The sequence below is a fragment of the Ipomoea triloba genome, chromosome 15 (assembly GCF_003576645.1).
Source record: "Ipomoea triloba cultivar NCNSP0323 chromosome 15, ASM357664v1".
Taxonomy (NCBI): Eukaryota; Viridiplantae; Streptophyta; class Magnoliopsida; order Solanales; family Convolvulaceae; genus Ipomoea; species Ipomoea triloba.
The window spans coordinates 8,221,013-8,244,785 of record NC_044930.1 but is presented as its reverse complement, the minus strand read 5'-3'; the positions used below and the strand labels follow the sequence as shown (position 1 = coordinate 8,244,785).

The window sequence follows — 23,773 nt, the reverse complement described above, 5'->3', positions numbered from 1 at the left end:
GTAAGTATATATATATATATATATATATATATATATATATATATATATATATATATCACTGTTGCAAAAAGCCCCGCCTAGGCCGCCTAAGCCCCCGCCTAGGCGCTAGGCGCTCCTAGACCGAGGCGAATTGCTCCCTAGGCGTCCGCCTAGGCGGCCGGCCGCCTAGGCGGACGCCTAGGGAGCAATTCGCCTCGGTCTAGGAGCGCCTAGCGCCTAGGCGGGTGCCTAGGCGGCGTAGGCGGGGATTTTTGCAACAGGGATATATATATATATATATATCACTGTTGCAAAAAGCCCCGCCTAGGCCGCCTAAGCCCCCGCCTAGGCGCTAGGCGCTCCTAGACCGAGGCGAATTGCTCCCTAGGCGTCCGCCTAGGCGGCCGGCCGCCTAGGCGGACGCCTAGGGAGCAATTCGCCTCGGTCTAGGAGCGCCTAGCGCCTAGGCGGGTGCCTAGGCGGCGTAGGCGGGGATTTTTGCAACAGGGATATATATATATATATATATCACTGTTGCAAAAAGCCCCGCCTAGGCCGCCTAAGCCCCCGCCTAGGCGCTAGGCGCTCCTAGACCGAGGCGAATTGCTCCCTAGGCGTCCGCCTAGGCGGCCGGCCGCCTAGGCGGACGCCTAGGGAGCAATTCGCCTCGGTCTAGGAGCGCCTAGCGCCTAGGCGGGTGCCTAGGCGGCGTAGGCGGGGATTTTTGCAACAGGGATATATATATATATATATATCACTGTTGCAAAAAGCCCCGCCTAGGCCGCCTAAGCCCCCGCCTAGGCGCTAGGCGCTCCTAGACCGAGGCGAATTGCTCCCTAGGCGTCCGCCTAGGCGGCCGGCCGCCTAGGCGGACGCCTAGGGAGCAATTCGCCTCGGTCTAGGAGCGCCTAGCGCCTAGGCGGGTGCCTAGGCGGCGTAGGCGGGGATTTTTGCAACAGGGATATATATATATATATATATCACTGTTGCAAAAAGCCCCGCCTAGGCCGCCTAAGCCCCCGCCTAGGCGCTAGGCGCTCCTAGACCGAGGCGAATTGCTCCCTAGGCGTCCGCCTAGGCGGCCGGCCGCCTAGGCGGACGCCTAGGGAGCAATTCGCCTCGGTCTAGGAGCGCCTAGCGCCTAGGCGGGTGCCTAGGCGGCGTAGGCGGGGATTTTTGCAACAGGGATATATATATATATATATATCACTGTTGCAAAAAGCCCCGCCTAGGCCGCCTAAGCACCCGCCTAGGCGCTAGGCGCTCCTAGACCGAGGCGAATTGCTCCCTAGGCGTCCGCCTAGGTGGCCGGCCGCCTAGCGCCTAACTTGGCCGAGTTGGCGGCCGACTATGCCGAATTTGGCCGAGTTAACTCGCCCAACTCGGCAGAGTCGTTAGCCGAGTTAACTCGAGCGAGTCGGCTTCGTTAATTTTATTATTATATTTATATATATTTAAATTTATTTATATAAGTAAGAGAAGTAAGAGAGATATATATAATATATATAATATAATATATGACATACACCCACACATATGAATTAATTTTTTGTTTTTATAGGTCGCCGCCTAGAACCGCCTAGGCGCCACCTAGACCGCTTAGGCGCTAGACTAGCGCCTAGCGCCTACTGCAACCATGATATATATATATAAAGGGTCACACTTGTGTGAGACCGTCTCACGGATCCTTATTCGTGAGACGGGTCGGGTCGGGTCAAATCACCATGCAAATTTCATACATATATGTGCAAATGTCATAGTTATATGCTCAAATATAACACTAATCAAGAATACAAATTTTGTTACTTATAAGAGAAAAAGTAATACATATTTCATAATAAGTAATGTTGACAAGTGCCCCTTACTTATAAGGGCAAATATAATACTTTTGAGGAAAAATGTAATATTTTTAAATCGAAATGTAAAAGTATTGTATTTTCCCTTATAAGTATTACATTTACCCGTATAAGTAACAAAAATTTTATTTCTGATTAGTATTACATTTGAGCATATAAGTATGACATTTGTGCATATAAGTGCTACATTTGCATCTTGACCGATCCGTCTCATGGTGAGACAGTCTCACACAAATTTTTGCCAAAATTTAAAGGAAAAAATGTCAAATAGGCCACTGAACTTATCGCTTTTGTGCAATTGGGCCATTGAACTTAAAAAGTGTGCAATTCAACCATTAAACAATCAAAATTTGTGCAATTGGACCATTTTTACAAAAATTTTTGGTAAAATCCAATTATATTACTAACATATATGTATTAAGAGTGGCATTTTCTTCTACCATACTTAGTTGGGAGTCAATATTGAAATGTTTTTAACTCAAATTGAATTAAAAATTTTTGTAAAATGGTTCAATTGCACAAATTTTGCTTGTTTGATGGTTGAATTGCACACTTTTTAAGTTCAATGGCCCAATTGCACAAAAGCTATAAGTTCAGTGGCCTATTTGACACTTTTTCCAAATTTAAATATCCCACATTCCCACCTTGTAAACTTTTTCCGTTAATAGTTTTAGTTTTCCGTTGATTGTTTTTGCGTTAATAGGGTATCCGCTCCCTGTGCTCGAGCTTCCCAACCCATCGAACGGCGCGAGACGGCGGAGCGCTGGTGAGACGCTTCCGAGACGATTGGAGGACAATTGTTGATTTTGAAATTAACCGAAGCTATTACAATTGAAATCCGCTCCCTGTTTAGCTGCTCGAAACAGGTTTTTAGTTCAAATCTTATCCTGAAATCCGTTTGTTTATTTTCCACTAATTTGTCTGCAATCCGTTTGGTTATTTTTTCACTAATTTGTCTGCAATTTGAGTATTTGAGTGAGTTGAGTTTTTGTCTGTTTTAGGTTTATTCTAAGGATTTTGATGTTGATTTTCCCATGCTACCAAAATTTCATCCTTCCTGTGTTTTTATCTGCATTTAATTATCTTTGCCTCTTGACTGGCTCCACTATCCTTTTCCTTGTGTGTGTAAATTTTTATGTTTGTTGTCTTAACTAGAAGATATCATAAACAAATTCTGAAAATGAATTGGTTTGTCAGAATAGTTACTGCAGTCGAGCAAAGTAAATTGTTATTTCTGGCAATAAGTAAGTCACTGCTTGAGGCTTTAGTTGTAACTGGTAGGTAAATTAATGGTTCTTAGTTCCAAAGTGAAGGGGGAAAGGGAAAGGTTTTTTTTGGGTGGAGGAAAGGATTACTTGAATTGGCCAGATGGATGTGGAAGAGCCAAGGGCTGGACTAACAGAGCCAACTGCATCGCAGATATTGTCAAAAGATCAAAAGTGCATGGAATCTGTCTAGGATTTGTTCATCTTCTGGTACGAAAAAAAGAAATTTCCTTTATATCTGATTCGGTGATAAGTCTCTCTCCCTCTCTTCTTCTTCTTTTTTTTTTTATTATTATTATTTTTTTTAATGTTATATATATATATATATTTATTTTTGTTTGATTTAATATATTTTTGTACTGCACTTGGTGTTTTGAAGATTTTCTGCAATTCACTTTTATTTCCCAAGTTTCTGTTGTGAGCATAAGTGGAAATTTCGATGAATATTAATGCTGTTATACAAAGTTGTCAACTTTGTTTCACTATAATGGCATATTTACTTGTGCACTTACAACTTTTTTTCCATTAATGTAAAAAAAAAAAAGAAAAAAAAAAAGACAGAAGAAAGACTGTATTTTTTCCATTTCTCAAATATACTCTAGAATGCTATATAATTTAATGCTCATTGTGTATATTTGAAGTAAAGACATATCTTTTTCCATTCTTTGTAAATATTGATGTGTTTTGTGTTTCTCTTTGATTATAGGATTCGATCGTCGGTTATAGTTTACTGTGTTAAGGTTTACCGGCTAGCTACCATTTCTCCTTTCCTGTTCGCAGCGTTTTCCTCTGATCTGATTTGCTGATCCGGTTACATTATCTGTTCCAGGTAAACCTCTAATTAATCTTACACTCCAATTCACGTAAGATCTAGAGAAATTTTTCGGTTACATGATCAATATAGTGAAGATTTCAGATTTATTGATGAACAAATGGTTCTGGATCTCATGAATTCTTTAATTTTATTATTTATTTTAGAAAAAGTTTGTGTTTCAATGTGCATTTGAACTTCTGGGAAATTGCAGTAGTTTATACTGTGCTTAGGTAAATTATATTGAAGTATACTGTTCGTTGGATAACTTTGATGTTGTATTTTTCTATTGTAGGAGTAGTTCATTTGTTATTTCTGTTTTGTTTATTCCATATCAATCTGCCAAGAATTACACTGGTTTTTGAGGTTAAAGGTTTTGCATATTTATAGCCCCATAAGTTACTTCATAATTGTCATGAAGAGGGTTTGTAAAAATAATTCAATAACTGGAATGTTGTGAAAGTTAAGCATATTGGCTACTGATTGCAAATGCAATTTATTGAGATTCAAGATAAAGATTTCATTAATGTATGCCGGTAGGGTGAACAAATATTAATATTAAGTTGAAGTTGAAGTTACAGATTGAATTAAATGAAGATTATTGTAAATCTATATTTACTTGTAAATGGTTGAATGGAGTTTCTTAGTTGCTGTTATACTTTGAAGTACTTATTTAAAAATAAATATTGAGCATTATTGCGCGTGTAAAACTAGTTACCTAAATAAGACCAAAGGTCTTGAATTTTTTTGACATGAGCTCACGAATTTAATATCTAACCTCTTAAAATGTAGTAAAAAAGTTAATTAAACAAAAAAATAGTAGAGTCAGGAATTTCACAAACTTACCATGGATATTGACAAGTAAAAAGATAGTGGTTAAGAACCTTCCCCACGAATTAATCAAAGGAAAAATGACACTTTTTCTTCATGAATTATAACACTTTCTTTTTCTCTTAAATTATTCAAGTATTCACATTTCGTTCCTCAGTTATTTTAAAAGTGACGAGTTTTCCCCTCTTTGTTAAATGGACTTTTGAATTGTTAAAAATAATAGCATAATAGGTATTTCAAGTTACTTTCCTTCAACAAATTATTACTTATATGTGGGAATCAGAATAAATACGAAAAAGAACAAACATCATTTGTAAATATTATAATTATAATTTAAAACTAATTCTAGCAACAGAATAAGACTTAGATACAAATAATTCATTATTGTTAAATTATAATTATAATTTTAAGCTAATGTTAATTAGGGGTGGGCTTACCGAACCGAACCAGTTCGGTTAGGTATAAAATTGAAGTACCGATCGGTACATGTTTTAAAAGGATCGAACAATTCGGTTTTTAACCTAATCGAAGACCGTTTGGTTATCTATATATATATAATAAATTAAAATCACAAATCGTAATCGCATTCCTACTCTGCTACTCATTCTTTGTCGCAGGGAGCCAACGGGCAGCGACGCATGCACGCCGTCGTCAGTCCCTCACTCTCCAGTCTCCTTGCTCCTCGCCACCATAGCCTGACCGCCGTCTACCGCCCTTGAAGACCAACAGGCGACCAGAGAGGTAATGGGCTACTTTTTTTTTTTTTTGGTGTGAAATCAGAAATTATGTTAATATGTTCTTTGTTTGAGGAAGAATATTCATCAATTGGTTTAAATGTTTAATGAGCTTTGTATTAGGCATTTATTCCAATTTACTGCAATTTCTGAGTTTAAATTCGAGTAGTTTTCCAGTTCACTGCCCTTCCAGTAATATTTAGTGGAATTTAAATTCCAGTAACTACTTAAGTTCCAGTAGTATTGAGAGTTAGGTTTAATTCTCTATTGAAACCTAACTCTAGTACTACTACTAAGTGAAATTCTCTCTTCTTAATACTTCTCACTCTCAATACATAAGATAGGGAATTAAATGCCGGTCGTTCCTGACTAGCTGGAGATCTTTATATAACCTTTCAAGAGATCCTTTCTATTTAGCCCATATGGGAATGTGATTTTCTACCTTGACTGGACTTGTATTCTAACTTTATTTTGGTATTTGATTCTTCCATTTTGACAACGACTGGAATTTATATTTTTGCCAATAATTTAGAACAACAAAATAGCCCAACAGTTTATATACATATAACCCCAAATCCCCAAGACCCCAATTGAACCGCAAATCCCTAGTGGCAGTGTGATTTGGCTGCCGTTCTCCACTTCTCCCATCTCACAGGGACAGAGTCACAACCGGTGTCGTCGTTGTTCGTAGGCAAGCAGCGGACTTCGGCGGCGGTGTCCTCAGCGAGCAGCAGCCAGACACCCAGAAAAATTCCGGTATTTATATGTTTTTTTCTGTTTCAATTTCTTACCGGTTCTTTCGAAGTGCCATGGCTTCTGTTCAGAATGCTTTAATCAATCAGACAATCTCTTTCAGTCCTATCAAAGATGGTAGCATTTATAATACTAATTTTACAACTAATTAACTTGATTGATTGAATTATTCATCTTTTGGAATTGCAATCCAATGAAACCATTGAATTTCTTGAAGAATTCTTCGATGTATTAATGATGTTTATACCAATATATTTTTGAATTGATTAATTTTTGAAAAATTTTGGCTGGTCGATTATTTCTTGGCCTGGAGTCCATAAGGCATAAGCACGTGGAAAACATGTGCTTCTTTGAGCTATAAGGCCAACCACAATAGTGGTTTTTTCACGGTTTTTGAGGACAACACCGTTTATGTGGAGGAGAGAGAAGAATTGGGTATCTCCTATAAGTGGGGTTTTTTGTGGGGCCCTCCAGGAGTTTTATGTTTTCTTCTTCTCTTTCCCTCCTCTCTTTCTTAGTTGGCACCTCAAAAGCCATCCCAAAAACCTCACTATTGAGGTTGCTCTAACAATAAAATTTATGAATTTCATATGCGCAACATTTTTTTTTTGAGTACACACAACATTTCTTTATTATGATTAAAATCGCATTGGCCTGTCTTTGTTTTCCATAAACTTCTTGACATTTTAATCTAATTAAGGGTATTATCAAAAATCAAATATCAGCAGAGTGAAAATGGCGGCAAAGACTGAGATGAGGTGAGCAAGCGCTTTTCAGCTCTCCCATCAATCACCATGTTAATGCGCAGAAGATTGTATTACTATAACCCAACCACCACTCTGAGTTTCAATACATTCGCTGCATCCATCCTTCACATAGAGGAACAACACATTCATCGTCCCATCGCCACCAACCCACAGCTAGCCAAAGAATCCTTCCAAGATCGCTATAACTTCAACCATGCATCAAGTCAAAGCAGTGCTTCCAACCACTTTGGGACGACAGCTTTACCTGAAATACAGTCCTCTTTCTCGGCCTTGTTTTCTGGAAAGTACGGTTATTTAGTTGAGAAGTACCGGTTCTTGATTCCTGTAAATGACGCAAAACATCTGCATTTGGAAATTGTGAAGAATGGGTATAGTCAAGAATTGTTTTTGTGTAATTACCTTATTCATCTGTATGTGAAAAATGGTGATATGGCTGCTGCACGTGACCTGTTCGACGAGATGCCTGACAGGAATGCGATTACCTGGGCTAGTTTGATCACAGGGTATGCTAAGAATGACATGCCCAATGAGGCCTGTGAAAGTCTTCGACAGATGGTGCGTTCGGGATTTGTTCCTAACCATTATTCTTTTGGTAGTGCTTTAAGGGCTTGTCAATCTTTAGGGGCTTGTGGGCTTAGGTTGGGGATGCAAATTCATGCTTTGGTTTTGAAGACGTGCTACTTGATTGATGAGGTTATCTGCAATGTGTTGATTTCGATGTACAGGTGTTGTGGTGATCCTGGGGAATATGCTTGGAGTGTATTTTGTGGTATAGAAGCTAAGGATTCAGTGTCTTGGAATTCTATCATTTCCTTTTATTCTCAAAGAGGAGATTCTGCTTCTGCTTTCAAGCTTTTCTCCTTTATGCAAAATGAGAGTATGGAATTTTATTCTAAACCAACTGAAGACACTTTTGGCAGCTTAATTTCCGCTGCTGCTTCTCATGGTAATTGTGGTTTGCTTTTGCTAGAGCAGGTATTGGGAAGAATTGAAAAATCTGGATTTTTAAAAGACCTGTATGTGGGCAGTGCTTTAGTTTGTAGTTTTGGAAGGTTTGGCTGTCTTGACACTGCATTGAAGATTTTCAAGCAGATGGGCGTGAGAAACGTAGTTTCTATGAACGGTCTGATGGTTGGACTCATTCAACTAAAGCGAGGAGAAGACGCTGCTAAGGTTTTTGTTGAGACAAGAGACATGGTTGAAATAAATTATTCCTCTTTTGTTGTTCTTTTGAGTGCTTTCCCTGAATTCTCTTTGTTGGAAGAAGGAAAACAAAGAGGTAAAGAAGTACATGCATATGCTCTCCGAACTGGCTTGTATGATTCCAAGGTTGCTATTGGAAATGGTCTAATTAATATGTATGCAAAATGTGGTGCAATTGAAGAGGCTCGTTCTGTTTTTAACCTCATGATTGATAAGGATTTAACATCTTGGAATTCTTTAATTTCTGGTCTTGACCGGAACGAGTGCTTTGAAGATGCAGTGTGGGGTTTCAGAACAATGAGGAGTATTGGTATGATGCCTTCAAACTTCAATTTGATCAGTGCTTTGAGTTCATGTGGGAGCCTTGGTTGGATCAAGATGGGCAGTGGAATACATTGTGAAGCAATTAAATTGGGACTTGACTTGGATGTGTCAGTGTCTAATGCTCTCCTTGCATTGTATGCTGATGTTTGGTTTATCTGTGAATGCAGGAAAATATTCTCCTTGATGCCTGAACATGACCGTGTTTCTTGGAATTCTATAATTGGTGCATTGAGTGATTCTGAGGCATCTATTTTTGAATCTATAGAATATTTCATAGAAATGATGCGCACTGGATGGAGACTTAACCGAGTTACTTTCATAAATGTCCTTTCTGCAGTATCATCCCTTTCTCTTCTTGGTCTTGCTAGCCAAATTCATGCTCTGGTACTAAAATACAATGCAATGGATGATGTAGCTATTGAAAATGCATTTCTTACTTGCTATGGGAAATGCGGGCAAATGGATGATTGTGAAAAAATATTTTCTAGAATGTCTGACAGGAGAGATGATGTGAGTTGGAACTCTATGATCTCTGGCTATATACACAATGAGCTCCTAACGAAGGCCATGGGTTTAATCTGGCTTATGCTGCACAATGGTCAGAGGTTAGATTGCTTCACCTTTTCTACCGTTCTGAGTGCATGTGCCTCAGTTGCAACACTAGAGCGTGGCATGGAAGTCCACGCGTGTGGGATTAGAGCTTGTTTGGTATCAGATGTTTTTGTTGGGAGTGCCCTGGTTGACATGTACTCCAAATGTGGCCGCATAGATTATGCTTCAAGATTCTTTAAATTAATGCCTGAAAGAAATGTCTATTCATGGAACTCAATGATATCTGGTTATGCAAGGCATGGACATGGACACGAAGCACTAGAGGTTTTCAGAAAAATGAAGCTTGAAGGCCAACCACCAGATCATGTTACTTTTGTTGCTGTCTTGTCAGCTTGTAGCCACATAGGACTCGTCGAACAAGGATTTGATCATTTTGAATCTATGAGCAGAGTGTATGATTTGACCCCTCGAATTGAGCATTTCTCTTGCATGGTTGATCTCCTTGGTCGAGCAGGCGAGCTTGATAAGATGGAGGACTTCATCCAAACAATGCCATTAAGGCCTAACACGCTAATCTGGAGAACTGTTCTGGGGGTATGCAGTCGAGCTAGTGGTCGCAAAAGAGATCTAGGTAGGAAGGCTGCAAAAATGCTTATGGAGCTGGAACCTCAAAATGCAGTAAACTATGTTCTTCTAGCGAATATGCACGCCTCTGGTGGGAAGTGGGAAGATGTTGCTCAGGCCCGACGCTCTATGAGGGAAGCAACAGCGAGGAAAGAAAAAGGATGCAGCTGGGTCAGCATGAGAGATGGCATTCACGTTTTTGTTGCTGGTGACAAATCTCACCCGGATACAGATGCAATCTATGAAAACCTCAGGGAACTGCACAAAAAGATGAAGCTTGTAGGGTATGTGCCGCAGATAAAATATGCTTTGTATGACCTTGATCTGGAGAACAAGGAAGAACTCCTGAGCTATCACAGTGAGAGAATTGCAGTTGCTTTTGTTCTTACACGCAAATCAGAGATGCCAATAAGAATAATGAAAAATCTCAGAATTTGTGGGGATTGTCATGATGCCTTCAAATACATATCACAAATTGTTGGCAGGCAGATAATACTACGAGACTCCATCAGGTTTCATCATTTTGCTGATGGGAAGTGCTCATGTAATGATTACTGGTGATTGATCTAGAGTTACTTCTATCAGGATTCAGGAAGCTGCCATTGCAGCATTACTTTGGCACAGGGATAAGGAGATTGAGAAGGCCACACATAGATGCTATTCTTATGAGGGTTTGTTTAGACTGTGAATGACTGGCTAACACAAGGTAATGATCATAGTCTGACCAATTTGTTTGGATCAACGGGAGGGGCACGTCGAAGCTCAGTTTGTTTGGTTTTTGAATTCTTTGCAGCTCTGGTGAATTGGCAGGGCTTGAAATTAATTAGAGACCACATAAACGCCCGTTGATTGACTTTGAGAAGCTCTCAATTTCTGAGTCTTCTTCTAGTAAAGGTTTGTGAAGCTTCTATAACACCCCTTCTTCCCAGCAAAATGCATGATTTTTATGTATGCCTTCTTCAAATTATGATGTATATACCTACCTGTATCTATTTATTGTAATGCATTTGAGTTTTAATACTATGATGCACTTCCAACTGTGTTACAGTAGAGAGATTGAAGACGAAAAAGGATTCTTGTACAGCATGTTGAGACCAAAACTTGCTCAGAAGTCACTGCTGATCTTGTGCGGTCTTTTGTGGTTAGTATTATAATGCCATTTTATGATGTATTTTTTCTGTTTTCCCATTATTTTCTTTGCTGATAACTATGGCGGGAGAATTCCTTTGAGGCTTGTATTCATTCACTGTATTATATTCTCCAAATGTGCAAAACATCTCTCTTTCAGACAAATATTTTAATGTGTTAACGTGAATGCTGTGTGCATTTTCAATGTAGCACATGCAAAGGCAAGATCAGCTTCTTGCAAAAGCTAAACAAAAACAAGAGGTAAACTTCAGACACTTCTCATTTTAGAGGAACTTTCTTATGGTCGATTGCTATTCTGAATAGATAATTTCTTAGTTTGTGAACTGTGATGGAAGTAATTAAAATTAAATCAACCTGTTTCTTTCAAGAATTAAGCAATCAAAAGATTCTTATGTCTTATCAATATTTTTATTTCTTTCTTCCTATCTGGTAGATTCCTCTGATAAAATTTGTAATTTATTGTTGTATTTAATATTTCTAGGATTTGTCAAAAAATGCACGTTTTGAGCAAATATGGAAAAGTAGAAGGGGAAAGACGGATGATGAAGCACTGGGGTTTTTAAATAGCAATACTGTTTTGTTTGATTCAAGCAAGTTCTGCCCTTACAACACCATTTTGTTTGATCACAGTGATCCATCAATAAACACAGGTATTAACAGTTACTTGGTGTCTTGTATTATTAGATAGATTGAATTGCAACTTCTGTTTGATTCATTTTCAAAAACCAAATGCAGTTTTGACAGCACCCACAGATAAAGCACGAGTGGCATTGATGGACTTTATCATTTTTCCACGGCGATGGTTGGTTGCTGAACACAGTTTTGGTCCTCCATATTACCACCGAAAATGTATGGGCCTGATCTATGGAGGATATTAGGTAAACTTTTCAAATTCTTTGGTTGTTTTTGCTCTGTAGAGGGTGAAAAGAAATCTTGGTTTTGGTAGCCTATGGTAATGTTCATTTGATCTTTCTTGATAGAACATCCTTAAAAGTACCTAGGTTTGTTCATCATAGAAGGAACTTGTGATAAATCATGAATTTCAACACAATTTGCTGTTTTCAGGCAAAAGGTGGTGCAAGCCTCCATAGCTGCATGACTCCCCATGGTCCCGATACCAAAACATATGAGGTGAAACATCTACTCACTCCCTCCCCCCCGTCATCCATACTTCCAGAATTGAATAACTTGTTTCGTGTTAACTAAAAGTTTAAACTGATAGTGAAACTATACATTTATTATTTTATATATATGTTATTCTCAACAACCAACAATAGCATTCTGTTCTTATAGTTACAGCCTGTCTGCTGTAGTATTCTTCCAATCCAACACTATAATGCTCACGGAAAAACATCTTACAACATTACAATGCTCACAGAAAAGACATCTAGCCACATTGTAATGCTCCCAGTCCCAGAGAGGCATCTATGATCTAACAACATTACAATGATGACAGAAAACCATAGCCCTGGGAAACGAAGCAGGGCCGCATAGAATCACATGCACGATGGCATTCATGTTCGAGTCATGCCTCGTGCCCTGAGTGTGCCCATGGGTGCTGGAATCGCCCTTCATGGACCACGATTATTATCAGTGCTGGATAGGTTTGAAGTCTCACTTTACAGGAGGAGGATGCACAGATGAGTTGGAAAATGGACACCACTGATGTATGGCTCACCAATGCTTGTCATCTTGTCATGGTTCCACCGGAGTTATGGTTCATCTGTCTGTATCGAAATGCCACAGTTTGTACAGAATAATACATTATTGGGATTCAAGTTGATGTATGGGTATGACTGAAACATAAATATGAATAATGGAGCATTTGGTTCTCGGGAGATGGGATTATCTTAGGTAATAATAATGTGAAATTATGAAAATGTAAGATTATCTTGTATTTAGTTAACATGGTTGGAATGTAAGTTAGTATATTTCGTTTAGATTATATTTTAATGATAATGCTATTTTCTTTCTTAAGTTTATCTATTGACGTGACAGTAAAACTCATATTCATTGGATATTCACAAATTGGCCAATTCGAATAATCAAGTCCAATCATGTAGTGGCATGCCAAAAAAAAGAAGTTTTAGGAAAGGTGTGCAACATTATTCATATTTTAAGTTATATTACATGACATGCTTAAATGTTGGTTAGAAATGTACAAGTTCATTTGGTCAAAAATGTCAAAATTTTCACCAGTGACATTACTATGCAAATTATTTTTTGAATTTATCTCTTATCCATTGGCTAATTAATTTGATTCATTTTTTTTAATAAATTTATTCTCAATGACTTTTCAGACAAAAATTTTATTCATATTTTGCACCTATAAAAAATCTGATGTGGTTCTTTATTTTTTATAACTATCATGTAAAAGTTCTTAAAATACTCTTACTCGGTCATTTTTTTTTTACACTTTTAGTTTTCTTGTATTTTATTCTTTAATAAATTACAGGTTACTTGATCAAAGTTGAACCTTTCACGAACGAAGTTGATAAAAAAAAAAGAAGAACATGTAATATAACTAAATGATTTATGACAAAAAAAAAAAGACTCTTTACTTACCTGTGTAGTAAGCATGATATTTTGAAGATGCATGAGGTTCAATAGACCACAGTTATTGAAACTATGAATAGAAGCTCAAGTAGGGTTGCACTACATTTCCAAGAAGGAAATATCCAATTTTTAATATATATTTTTTCTTATTGATGTTTGAGATTAATGCTAATTTGCATACTTGCATTGAGTATTTGAGTCAATTGATTTGATCTCACTATTGAAACCTAAGAGCATTTATATCAATAGATATGGGTGGGATTTTTTCAGACTTAAAAACTTAGTAATGGTTTATAACAGATGTAGGAGGATGTTTTATTAGGAGTTCATATGCCTGCAAGTGAAGGTTCATAGTGGGACCCATTCAACTTTAATTAACTTTTAAAAAATTTGCAGCAAGAGCAATCAGTGCGCGTCAGGCGCACTGATGCCCTCAGCTGGGCGTGTGCACTGCACGCCCAGCTGGGCGCTTGAATACATTGTTTTTTTTTTTTTTTTTTACTTTCACTGTCTGTTTTGTTTGCAGAGTGTCAGCCTCACTTTTTTTTTTGTTTCTTTTTCTTTTTCTCTTTATTTGTTGTCCACCATTCTCTCTCCTAATGGCACATAAAGAATTGTGCGAAATATCAAACTGATAGGGATGCTCTAACTCTAATTAGAAAAATTTCTTCTCAATACTTCTCAGCAGTACATAAGACAAGGAATTGAATGTTTGTTGTTCCTGACTAGCTAGGGATCTTTATATAGCTTTTCAAGAAATCCTTTATATTTAGTCCATATGGGGATGTGATTTCCTACCTTGACTGGGACTTGTATTCTGACTTTATTTTGGTCTTTGATTCTTCCATTTTGACTACGACTGGAATTTATATTTTTGTCAATAATTTGGAACAACAAAATAGCCCAACAGTTTATATACATATAACCCCAAATCCCTAGTGGTAGTGCGATTTGGTTACCGTTCTCCACTTCTCCCTTCTCACAGAGACAGATTCACAATTGGTGTCATCGTCGTTCGTAGACAAGCAGTGGACTCAGACATTGTCGTCCTCAGCGAGCAGCAACTAGACACCTAAAAAATTTCGGTATTTATATATTTTCTCCTATTTGGCTATTTCAATTTTCTACTGGTTCCTCCTAAGTGTCATAACTTCTGTTTAGAATGCTTTAATCAATCAGCCAATCTTTTTCAGTTCTATTAAAGATTGTACTCCGTAGTATTTATAATACTAATTTTACAACTAATTAATTTGATTGATTGTCAAAGATCTTGTGGTTAAGTAGTATAGAGTGATTCTCCTAAATATGAGGTCATGAGTTTGAACTTCAGCGAGTCAATATTGACTCAAAAAATATTGATTGATTGAATTTTCCGTCTTTTGGAATTGGAAACCAATGAAACCCCATTGAATTTCTTGAAGAATCCTTCAATTTATTAATGATGTTTATACTAATACATTTTTGAATTGATTAATTTTTTAAAAATTTTGGCGGGTCGGTTATTTCTTGGCCTGGAGTCCATAAGCACGTGGAAAACACGTGCTTCTTTGAGCTATAAATCTGAACTTTCTGATTATTCACGATCCTCTCTCCTGCTTTGTTGGATTTCAGTTAAGCTAGCGAGACCCTTAGTAATGGCGGCGACGGCGGAGAACCCGAAGGACGACAAGCCGGTGATTGTTAGGGTTAAGCGAAAGGCATCGCAATTTCGCCTCGATGCTTTGTGTGAGTTCTTTTTTAGGGCTATTCACTTTTTTTTTGGTACTTTTATATCTCAGTTATGAAAGCTTTGGTTTTTTAATTCTTTGTGGCTCTGGTGAATTGGCAGGGCTTGAAATCAATGAGAGACCACATAAACGTCCGTTGATTGACTTTGAGAAGCTCTCAATTTCTGAGTCTTCTTCTAGTAAAGGTTTGTGAAGCTTCTATAACACCCCTTCTTCCCAGCAAAATGCATGATTTTTATGTATACCTTCTTCAAATTATGATGTATATACCTGCCCTTATCTATTTATTGTAAGCGATTGAGTTTTAATACTATGATGCACTTCCAACTGTATTACAGTAGAGGAATTGAAGACGAAAAAGATTCTTGTACAGCATGTTGAGACCATGGCTTGCTCAGAAGTCACTGCTGATCTTGTGCTGTCTTTTGTGGTTAGTATTATAATGCCATTTTATGATGTATTTTTTTGGGGTTAATGAGTATAATGGTTTTGGCATGTTTAGTCCTAAACTTTCAAATTGAACACCCCTCGACTTTCAAATTATTAGCATTTGTGGTCCAAGTTAACCGTCAATAGTCCTTCAATTATCAAATTTTAACGAGTTGTCAAGTTGTCATATTTTACCACGGAAGGTAACAATTTAAAAGACAAAGGATCACGAGTGATAAATTTGAAAGTTTAGGATTAAACGTTGCAAAATCACTATACTTGGAGTACCCCATATGACATTAACTCTATTTTCTGTTTTCCCATTATTTTCTTTGCTGATAACTAAGGTGGGAGAATTCCTTTGAGGCTTGTATTCATTCACTGTATTATATGCTCCAAATGTGCAAAACATCTCTCTTACCAATCATACTATTATGAGGAAGCACAATTTTAACAGTCAGTGATAGCTACCTATTATAAATTTATAATGGTTTGCTACTTGGTAACAGCCTGGTTCTGCTGATTCTTCAATCATCAAAGAGAAAATTGAGGAAAGAAGACATGCATTTAAGGCTGACAATGTAAGTCTTTAATGAGTTATTCCATTGCCAAGTCAGACAAATATTTTGATGTGTTAACGTGAATGCTTTGTGCATTTTCAATGTAGCACATGCAAAGGAAAGATCAGCTTCTTGCAAAAGCTAAACAAAAACAAGAGGTAAACTTCAGACACTTCTCATTCTAGAGAGGAACTTTCTTATAATCAATTGTCATTCTGAATAGATAATTTCTTACTTTGTTAGCTGTGATGGAAGTAATTAAAATTAAATCAACCTGCTTCTTTCAAGAATTAAGCAATCAAAAGATTCTTATATCTTATCAATATTTTTATTCTTTCTTCCTATCTGGTAGATTCCTCTGATAAAAATTTGTAATTTATTGTTGTATTTTATATTTCTAGGATTTGTCAAAAAATGCTCGTTTTGAGCAAATATGGAAAAATAGAAGGGGAAAGAAGGATGATGAAGCACTACATGAAGTCTGCCGACTGTATGATGTTGTTCGTGTTGATACAGAGGAAAAAAGCCATGATGTACAAGAGGAGTATGTTTTGTTGCCCAAAGCTGTTTATGTTCATCTAACTTTATTACCTCTTTTTCTTTTTTCTTTTTCTTGTGTCAGGGAAAATAACCACTTCTATTGTGTGCCTGTAGAGATCCAGAGTTGGAAGATCACAGGATGATGTCTCAGTATTTGCCACTCTTAAGAGAAGTCATGCCAAGTGCCGCTGAAGAAATTGAGTCTGACATACATGACTATGTCTTCAAACGAGGTTCTGCCCTATTTTCTCTATTGGGGTTGGAAGGCTTAAATGAAAATTGCATTGTTGATGTTTACTGGGGCTTTTAAATAGCAATACTATGTCTTGAAATTCTCTAGTCTTTTCTGGTATCCAGTTATTTATATAAAGGAGATGAAATGGCATGAATAATTTTCCATGAAACCTTTTTGCTTGTGGATAGAACTTAGTCATTTCAGTTTAATTTTAGGTAATTAGGTTATGGTTTGGGGTATGTTGGATGGTTCTTCAATGTCTACACCTATTATTTTTAATAAGTATTTTAATAGGTTGCATTATTTGCTGAAAATGTTAATCTTTGTGCAGCATCTTCAGATGGTTTTGTCTATGACTTCTATGCCGTTAAGAATGATGTTGAAACCATGGAGGAATCAACTGCACACCATTTTCCTTTGTAAGGATCCATAGCAGTGTATGCTTATCCTAATCTTGGTTTGTGTCCTATTTCTTGTAAAAATAGCACCTTTGATTTTACAGGGTTCAAGTGGATGATGATGATGACTTCTATGATGGTCCTGATGATTCCGACAATGAAAGTTATGATTCTAATGGTACTGCAAGTCATACTTTTTTTAACGCACGCTTCATTAACTATGCTGCCACAGCTCATACATGGCTTGATATTGTCAACTATTTGTATCTCAGATGAAAATAACCCCCGGAATGATTATCCCGATGACGATGAAGTAGAAACTATAGCTTCAAATGACCAGTCAGAATGTGAGAGCGAATCTTCTTCTGAAGAAGGAGAAACGGGCAGCCATGTATCTCGCGAAGGAGAAGATTTGGGTCGATACGAGTGGTCAGATGGCAGGGATCCATTTGTTGAAGATGATATCTACAGTGGTGATGATTGGGAGTTGTATGACAATGATGAAAAGGTGTTTGGTGAGGAAGACAAATGGATGTGATTTCTGCTAGTTGTAGTTGTCTGATATCATATGGATTCCCTTTCAGAGGATTCTTACACTACTGGGTAAAATTATGAAGTGTGATTTTTGCTAAATAAATGTGCTTTAATGTTTGAGGAATGTTTTGCTTTCTTTCAGGGTGGCAAATCCAAAATACTAGATGGACAATCCAAAATTGTCCATAGTTCTCATGGGAAGAGTGACTTTTCATATTAATTAAGTAATTAACTAGGATTTACACATATTAAAATAATTATATGAGAACTTGACTTTGCAGCACTATATATTGTACTTTAATTTACAACATTAGATGTACACTTTGGCCCGTTTGAAAATGCGATGCACTTAGGGCTCATCTTTTAGAGAGTTTATGATTTAGTTAGTTTGGTTTAGAATTTTACTTTTTAGCGTTAAAAATAATTAAACTTTATAAGTACTGACAAAGTGGAGGGAGTGTTATTATATCATTTAATTTTCTTATTTGTATTGTGGCCCATCCAACCCTGCACTCCTATTGGGATGGTATATAACATCCAATAATATAATATTATTTGAACTATATATATATATATATATATATATATATATATATATATATATGTTATACACAAGAAAATTAAATAATATATATATGTATCAAGACCTTGTTGGAGAAAGTGGGAAGCAATACCCCATAGGAGGATGAGCCGATGAAGAGTTGTTTAAGTTGTGAAGCAAATAAGAAGGGGAAGAGTCCCTGCTGGTACTAGTGTTTTGAGGACTAGGAGAAGTTGGACTACTGCGTTTCTTCTGCCTTTGTTTCGCTTCCTTTTGCCATTTCTTCACAGCCTTTGCTGTTTGCTCTTCAAATATTGCAGTCTTCATGTGTGATCCCATCTGTATATACATATATCATATATATCAACCTCATAATCCATCACTTTTATGCGATATTATAACACTTATTTGAAATTAATTACTTATACACACGTACACTTCAAATCATTTCAAGCTATGAACTTTTTGTGAGTATTGAGCACTAAATTTCAGGTATCGCGAGTTCAATTATATAATAGTAATATATAATAGAATTTCGAAAAAAAATTAAATTAGCTTATAACTTATTTGTTATAGATGAGTAACAACCACAAATAACCATGTTTATTAAGGGATAACTTATTTGTTATAAATGAGTAACAACCACAAATAACCATGTTTATTAAGGGAAAAGGATCAAATAGACCAGCAAAGTTTAGCTGAAGAGTCAATTAGCACCTCAACCTGTGGCTAAAGTTGAGGGGATTAATTGACTTTTCAGCTAAAATTCGATGGCCTATTTAACCACTTTTCTTGATTAATTGCTTATCAATTACAAGTTACAACTCCAATTAATTTTTTAAAGATTCATGAAGAAAGATGAGAGGAGGGAGTACTGACTTGTGTTACTAGGGCATAATGAGGGAATGTAATGTATGAGCACAAGACATGGAGGATCACCCCTAGGCAAACTCTCAGCACAATTGAATATATGTTATCATGTACACAAGATGTGATTCCAAATTGCCACTGCATCAATAATAACAAAAACAGCTCTCTAGTGAGATTATTGACAAATTTTGGTGTGCATGCAACAACTTCATAACACATGTATGGTTACTTCTAGTTATTAAGATCAGTTTTAATTACTTACCAAAGACCATAAGAAGTATGCCATTTGAAACGCATTCTGCAAATTGAGTTGAAAGTAATTGTCAGATATATGTTTCAACTTTTGTGTAGTACTGAATTTTTGTTATACGATCATTACTCGTTATCATTATTATAACGTAATGTACCTCAAATAAAGAGAAATGTATTAAGAAAAGAATCAAGTGAGGTTTGCTGAACCAGAAGAAGTCATTGGTTGGTTCAACAATTGGTGCTCCTCTAACAACATTAGTCTTGTCTTGGATTTGTTGTGCCATCTCCATGATCACTAGCTCAAGCTTGGTTCCGGTTAACACAAGTATCTAACATATATAAATCAAGATGGATGATTTGAGATATATATAGGTTTAACCGTACCAATTATAAAGATTGAAAATTTATTCAATTAATGTCTCTTGCACTCGATATAAATTTAACTTCTTTTTTAATTTTTCGAAACTTTTTTGTTTTTACTTAATACAAGACGCATCCGTACTGATCGAGTCGATCGAAATTGTAGACTTTTCCTAGAAATTATATGTTTGGCTTACCACAACAGGGGCTAGTGCTATCCACGCAATTATATGCCATTCTGCACCAAAATTGAACACAATGAGAAATTAATTAATTAACCAAATAAGACTAAAGGTCTTGAATTTTTTTACTATAAATATGAGTTCACGAATTTAATATCTAACCTTGAAATGTAGTAAAAATAAATTAAGTAAACAAAAAAATTGGGAGTGTGAGAAATTTAACAAACTTACTGTGGATATTGACGAGCAAAAAGATAGTGGCTGAGATCCATAAAGGGAGGCTGAAATTTTAGAAATAAAAGAGTATTTTTAGTGTCTGTATAGTTTGCATTTTCCTTAGCTTGCTCAAATTTCAGCTCAGTATTTTGCATACTTTACGAGTATGTGTTTGTTGAGTGTATGTAAATACGCACCTTATACCTAACACCCTTTTGTAGTCATCCTCCATGGATCTTTTAATGTATTTATAAAAATTGAACTTAGCATTTGGAGCAAAATGTGCCTACAATTAAGTTAAACATAAAATTCACCTCAATACGAGTTAATCAATTAAAGATAAAATCAAAACTATTCACCCACATTGCATGTTTTTTTTTTTTTTTTGAGTTTATTGTCCTAATTGCATTTCCGTGTGTAGTTCAGTGTCCTATTTGACCCTTATTCTATAATAATAATAATAATAATAATAATAATAATAATAATAAAAGTAGGAGAGAGGAATAATTACTTTGATGAATCCATTTCGAATTGTCAAGTAATCAACCTTGGATATGGAACCACTGAATTGCCTGAAGAAGGCTACCTGTTTGTTGTGCACATCACATCACCTCATCATCACATTCCAAATTGAGCAGAAAATAATAATAACAAAAAGAGTTAAAAGAAAAGAATCATACAATCCACTTGATCCCAGGGATTGTGGAGAGTCCCGAGTGACGCCTCACAAAGGATGTTTGATGAACGTATCTGAATCTACTCGGATCTGAACAAACAATTAATCACAACGTAAGTATTACAATTCTACTAAATGTACTCCCGACATTGATAGACTATTTTCTTCATGTGGGTCCATGTAAATGTGTTTACATAAAAATTTTAAATGTGAGAGTAAGAGTCGAGAGTAGAGAATGTGAGTCTTATTAGTGGGAGCTGAGAGATAATTTTTTAAAAAATACTATAGGTACTTCTATTCTCTAATTTCAATTTGTACTTTCATGCTTAAAATTTTGATGTAGATACTTTTATAATGATTCACATGAAGAAAATAGCCTATCAGCCTCCCGATCAAGGAGTAAATTTAAGACAGTAAGATTTTGGAATACATGTAATAAAACTTTAAATTTGTATTGCTTATTTTTCTACAGAATTTTTTTATTGCAACTGATGTGACTAGGTATAAAGTACTAAAAAAGATGACAATTAAAATCATTTGTTTTTATGAAAAAAATATGTAGCAGGTGACCAACCCAACTTACCTTAAACTAGTGGTGTATGAGTATGATGTGTTTGTATAATAAGTACAGTGGAACCACTTTTGCTCAGCTCCTAAATTTAATTTGTAAAAAATATATATTTTATTTCTTACATTTGTTAATGTATTAGATAATTTAGTTTTTAAGTTGCTATTTAGCATCTAACCGACTTGGTAAATATATACATGTTTATGCAACTTACTAAATTAATGCATGTTGTTAGATGAATTGATTAAATGTTGTTACACGATTTAATTTGATGAATGTTTTCAATATAATATTTAAATCGATGAATTCATATGATGATTGACGAATACTTAAATAAGTTGCTAAAAAAGGATTAATGCGGAATAATACTAAAATTTAAGTAATCAAGTTTTGTGATTCAATTATATAAAAAATAATTCAAAACTAAATTTATTTTTGAAGAATTAAATATATACTCCAAAACAAGCATAGAATGTGGGAATTGAAGGAGTGTTACCATATGATAATTCATACTCTAGGGATGAGGTTTCCAATTCCCATGTCTTCCATCTCCTCATCTAAAAAAATAAAAGCATTAGCATATATTGAGCATTAAAAAAAATTACAGAACGCGACATATTGTGATTAATTAATTATCAAATTAAAGAACATATGATAACTATTGCATAATGAAATATTAATAAAAAAAGTATAGTAATCTGAAATACTAACTTTGAGTTGGCCCAAAAGGACAAGGACGACGCTGTAAACAATGTGCATTACGGCAAGGACGAAGATGAATATGTGCAATTGGTGCACCCCTGCGTACGATATCAACGATGTCTTCCCCTGTATAATTCGCACCAATTCAATAATATTACCCATTACCAATCAAACTCAAATGGGTCGAAAGTTATAAGTACAAAAAAGAACAATGTTTTAAAATTTAGACATAAATATACAAAATTACTTTTAAAATGTCTTTGTAAAAAATTAGACCCATTATTTCTGAAGCGCATTTTTATCAAATTACTCCGTATTTAGTTTTATTCAGATTTCAAATTTTGTGGGACATATAGAAAATATCAAATTTTGTCAAAACCCCTACATTATCTTTGAATTGAGAGAATTGATTATTTATAATAAATTTAAGAGATAAAAATTTACCAATAACAAAATAGAGCATTATATATGACGTTGTTGACATTTCTAACTGAAAAACTAGCTAAAAGTTTAAAATTTAGTAGCTAATAAGTTAATTATTAAAATTAAAGTGTTTGGTAAAATTAATTGTTAAATTAATTACTTTTAATTAATAAAAGGTAAATGGTGTCATTTTTGTAAATTAATAAAAAAAAAATTTTAAGTTAAAAAAATCATAAGCTCTATCAAACAGATCATGGTGTAATAAAAATTAAAAATGGTTTAGTAGCACTGGATTTATACTCCCATGTGGAAGGGTGTGGGTTCGAGTGGAGGCTATTGTTGACTAGATACTACATTATAACAGAGTCAATAGTACTCGAAAAAACAGATCATGGTGTAATGAAGATTAAAAATTTTGGTATGCATATATGTACTGACCCTGGACCCACAATAATCCTTCTCGTCGTCAACTCCGGCCAAAAACCGGCGGTGCAAGACATCTCCGGTGACATTAAAGGAAAGTAAAAGACGGTGCCGATTATAAGAATCATGTGGGCAGGGAAGCCAGGTGTGTGCGAAATGGGGCGGAATGCATATTCTGGCAACGAGCGTGGTGCTCACAGTGAGCAATAAGGATATGAACCCTAACAGCATTAATTCTGCCTTTATTTTTTCCAACGCTTCCATCATCGCCTTCTTCTGCTTCTTCTTGAACCACTGCAATTTTACCGGCCAAAATGAAAATATATAATTTCAGAAATAATAATCTCCATTTTTATGTATATATGTATGTATATACTACCTCTCCAAGCTTATGAATGCCTTGTTCTATGACGATAGAAATGGCGATAAAGACACCGCAGACGGCGGCGAGCGCCCATGTCGGCGTTTCTTGCAGAGTCTGGGAGTCCCCTCCACCGCCGCCGCCGGCCATTTGGTTATTATTGCCGACACGTACGTACAGTGTGTATATATGTATATATCTTCCTAGATAGCTCCAATGGAATCTGTTTTCACAGAGCTGTGCCGGTTTGTACCTACTGCATTACGTAATACTAATGGCATGGGAAGAGAAAATAATATATTTATTTGTTGAGTATTATTATTATTATTGAAAGCCGGCCGGCACAATATAAGTATGGTAATTGCAGATTGA

The 23,773-nt window shown here is 36.0% G+C and overlaps 3 protein-coding genes across 20 annotated transcripts; 2 read left to right on the top strand and 1 right to left on the bottom strand.

Annotated features, from left to right (window-relative positions):
* Window positions 1–2,510: 2,510 nt before the first annotated feature.
* Window positions 2,511–12,822, top strand: LOC116007639 (putative pentatricopeptide repeat-containing protein At5g09950). Of its 17 annotated transcripts, none has more exons than XM_031248361.1 (13): window positions 2,511–2,701; window positions 3,255–3,310; window positions 3,807–3,929; window positions 5,360–5,483; window positions 6,132–6,232; window positions 6,955–10,405; window positions 10,493–10,593; window positions 10,748–10,840; window positions 11,038–11,088; window positions 11,330–11,498; window positions 11,584–11,726; window positions 11,914–11,979; window positions 12,305–12,822. In XM_031248361.1, exon 6 carries the CDS (start codon window positions 7,024–7,026, stop codon window positions 10,258–10,260), a length of 3,237 nt encoding a protein of 1,078 aa, XP_031104221.1. In that variant the 5' UTR covers window positions 2,511–2,701; window positions 3,255–3,310; window positions 3,807–3,929; window positions 5,360–5,483; window positions 6,132–6,232; window positions 6,955–7,023; the 3' UTR covers window positions 10,261–10,405; window positions 10,493–10,593; window positions 10,748–10,840; window positions 11,038–11,088; window positions 11,330–11,498; window positions 11,584–11,726; window positions 11,914–11,979; window positions 12,305–12,822. The 17 variants fall into 17 exon arrangements, with proteins under 17 accessions (XP_031104221.1, XP_031104219.1, XP_031104220.1 ...); XM_031248359.1 differs by having other exon boundaries at window positions 3,144–3,310; XM_031248360.1 differs by having other exon boundaries at window positions 3,136–3,310.
* Window positions 12,823–14,997: 2,175 nt separating this feature from the next.
* LOC116007066 (RNA-directed DNA methylation 4-like) lies at window positions 14,998–17,951 on the top strand. Of its 2 annotated transcripts, none has more exons than XM_031247649.1 (10): window positions 14,998–15,129; window positions 15,233–15,316; window positions 15,473–15,561; window positions 16,070–16,141; window positions 16,228–16,278; window positions 16,522–16,664; window positions 16,775–16,893; window positions 17,227–17,314; window positions 17,398–17,471; window positions 17,566–17,951. In XM_031247649.1, the coding sequence occupies exons 1-10, from the start codon at window positions 15,039–15,041 to the stop codon at window positions 17,829–17,831; spliced, it is 1,077 nt and encodes a 358-aa protein (XP_031103509.1). In that variant the 5' UTR covers window positions 14,998–15,038; the 3' UTR covers window positions 17,832–17,951. The 2 variants fall into 2 exon arrangements, with proteins under 2 accessions (XP_031103509.1, XP_031103508.1); XM_031247648.1 differs by having other exon boundaries at window positions 15,470–15,561.
* Window positions 17,952–18,423: 472 nt separating this feature from the next.
* Window positions 18,424–23,551, bottom strand: LOC116007476 (MLO protein homolog 1-like). The gene is made up of 13 exons (XM_031248150.1): window positions 23,420–23,551; window positions 23,056–23,334; window positions 22,204–22,320; window positions 21,989–22,049; window positions 20,929–21,014; window positions 20,760–20,834; window positions 20,446–20,534; window positions 20,264–20,313; window positions 20,048–20,088; window positions 19,646–19,819; window positions 19,501–19,536; window positions 19,248–19,376; window positions 18,424–18,707 (listed from the first exon to the last, which is right to left on the bottom strand). The coding sequence occupies exons 1-13, from the start codon at window positions 23,549–23,551 to the stop codon at window positions 18,468–18,470; spliced, it is 1,509 nt and encodes a 502-aa protein (XP_031104010.1). The 3' UTR covers window positions 18,424–18,467.
* Between the last annotated feature and the right edge of the window lie 222 nt (window positions 23,552–23,773).

Bases quoted from the DNA above. Each gene is read 5' to 3' on its own strand.
- LOC116007639 (XM_031248365.1), top strand. From the start codon at position 7,024: ATGTTAATGCGCAGAAGATTGTATTACTATAACCCAACCACCACTCTG.
- LOC116007066 (XM_031247648.1), top strand. From the start codon at position 15,039: ATGGCGGCGACGGCGGAGAACCCGAAGGACGACAAGCCGGTGATTGTT. The intron at 16,894-17,226 runs GTTCTGCCCTAT...ATCTTTGTGCAG, and splicing joins TGACTATGTCTTCAAACGAG to CATCTTCAGATGGTTTTGTC. The intron at 17,315-17,397 runs GTAAGGATCCAT...TTGATTTTACAG, and splicing joins ACTGCACACCATTTTCCTTT to GGTTCAAGTGGATGATGATG.
- LOC116007476 (XM_031248150.1), bottom strand. From the start codon at position 23,551: ATGGCCGGCGGCGGCGGTGGAGGGGACTCCCAGACTCTGCAAGAAACG. The intron at 19,820-20,047 runs GTAAGCCAAACA...TATATATGTTAG, and splicing joins TAGCACTAGCCCCTGTTGTG to ATACTTGTGTTAACCGGAAC. The intron at 19,537-19,645 runs GTACATTACGTT...CTCAATTTGCAG, and splicing joins TACATTTCTCTTTATTTGAG to AATGCGTTTCAAATGGCATA.